The sequence below is a fragment of the Condylura cristata genome, unplaced genomic scaffold (genome assembly GCF_000260355.1).
Source record: "Condylura cristata isolate star-nosed mole 26May11 unplaced genomic scaffold, ConCri1.0 scaffold00060, whole genome shotgun sequence".
Classification (NCBI taxonomy): Eukaryota; Metazoa; Chordata; class Mammalia; order Eulipotyphla; family Talpidae; genus Condylura; species Condylura cristata.
Genome location: NW_004567161.1, coordinates 92,336 through 93,640, shown reverse-complemented (window position 1 = coordinate 93,640; position 1,305 = coordinate 92,336). Strand labels below are relative to the sequence as shown.

The 1,305-nt window shown below is 75.8% G+C and overlaps 1 protein-coding gene across 1 annotated transcript in view; it reads left to right on the top strand.

Annotated features, from left to right (window-relative positions):
* The window catches only part of RPTOR (regulatory associated protein of MTOR, complex 1), a 67,094-nt gene that overhangs the window by 60,986 nt on the left and 4,803 nt on the right, over positions 1-1,305 (top strand). Inside the window, exons 9-10 of the mRNA XM_012734562.1 lie at positions 414-517; positions 772-955. Coding sequence (XP_012590016.1) covers positions 414-517; positions 772-955 — 288 coding nt within the window. The remainder of the gene's footprint in view (positions 1-413; positions 518-771; positions 956-1,305) is intronic.

Below are 1,305 nucleotides of genomic sequence, written 5' to 3'. Positions count from 1 at the left end.
TGCCTGCTCCCACCGGTGCCTCGTCCAGGGAGCGGCCGGCAGGCCCAGTGGGCGTGTCCCCGGGGCTGAGCCCCGCCCCCGCTGGCCTGCAGCTGGCCGGAGCCTCCTGTCTCCGTGCCCGACACCCCCCTACCCCCCGCCCCGGTAGCAGTGGGGACAGCGCCCCACGGCCTCCCTTCTAGGCACGGGCGGCCCTCAGCCCGCGCGGCCTCTGGGTCAAGGGACGGGTCAGCTTGGCGGAGGGGGCCGAGGCCCAGGTTCCCCGGGAGGCTTGGGGCGGGGCGGGGGCGGGGCCAGGCGCCATCCAGCAGGCAGCCCGCCCCGTGGTCCTGCCTCAGGGCTCCCGGGAGTCGCGAAGACGTCCAGGGCCTGGGAAGCCCCGCCCAGCGGCCCACCCACCGCCCGTCTTCCAGGCCACCGTGAACGCCCGGCCACAGCGCATCCTCACCGCGTCCTCCCTCACCCAGTCGGCGCCCGCCAGCCCCACCAACAAGGGCATCCTCATCCAGCAGGCCGGGTGAGCGCTGACCCCGCCCACGCCCCTCCCTGGCCGCCCTGCGTCGCTATGCCCGGTCCCGTGGTGGCCAGCGCAACTTCCCTCCGGCACCCGGCCGCGTCCCCAGCGCCCCACGGGGCTCTGCGCCCACAGCCCCGCTGGGAGGGGCCGGGCAGTGCGCCTACGCTTGGTGGCTGAAGGCGGGCGGGCGGTCAGCCCGGCCAGAGGCCCGGAGTGGCCTTTCGGGGTAACACACTGTCTCCCCGTGACGGCAGAGGCTCCCCGCCAATGCCCAGTGCCAGCAGCTCCAGCCTGACCAACGACGCGACCAAGCAGCCGGTCAGCCGGGACCTCCCTGCAGGCCGGCCAGGCCCCGCTGGGCCCGCGGGGGTACAGTACACCCCGCACTCCCACCAGTTTCCCCGGACACGGAAGATGTTTGACAAGGGCCCCGACCAGGTACGGACGGGCTGCCCCGTGGGGTGGGCAGCAAGGACAGCGGGCAGGCGGGCTCCAGGAGCTCTGGCCACTGGGCCCCAGGCCCCATCCTGGGTCGCCCTGGACTCGCGGGTCAAGCCTCGTCGCTCGTGGCTGGGCTCCGGGCCTCTGCTGTGCGCCCCTCCCCTCACGGACCCGCGCCCCTGCCCGGGCTGCAGGGGTTCGGGAGGGCTGCCCGGATCTGCCGGGCCCCCAAGTGCAGGGACCCGCGTGCCCGCGCCCGCCCCGGCCAGACGGCGCCTCAGTGTGGGCTGCAGACTCCGGAGAGGTGGCGGGGGCCAGGCTGCCCGGTGCACGGCTGAGGGCCGGCG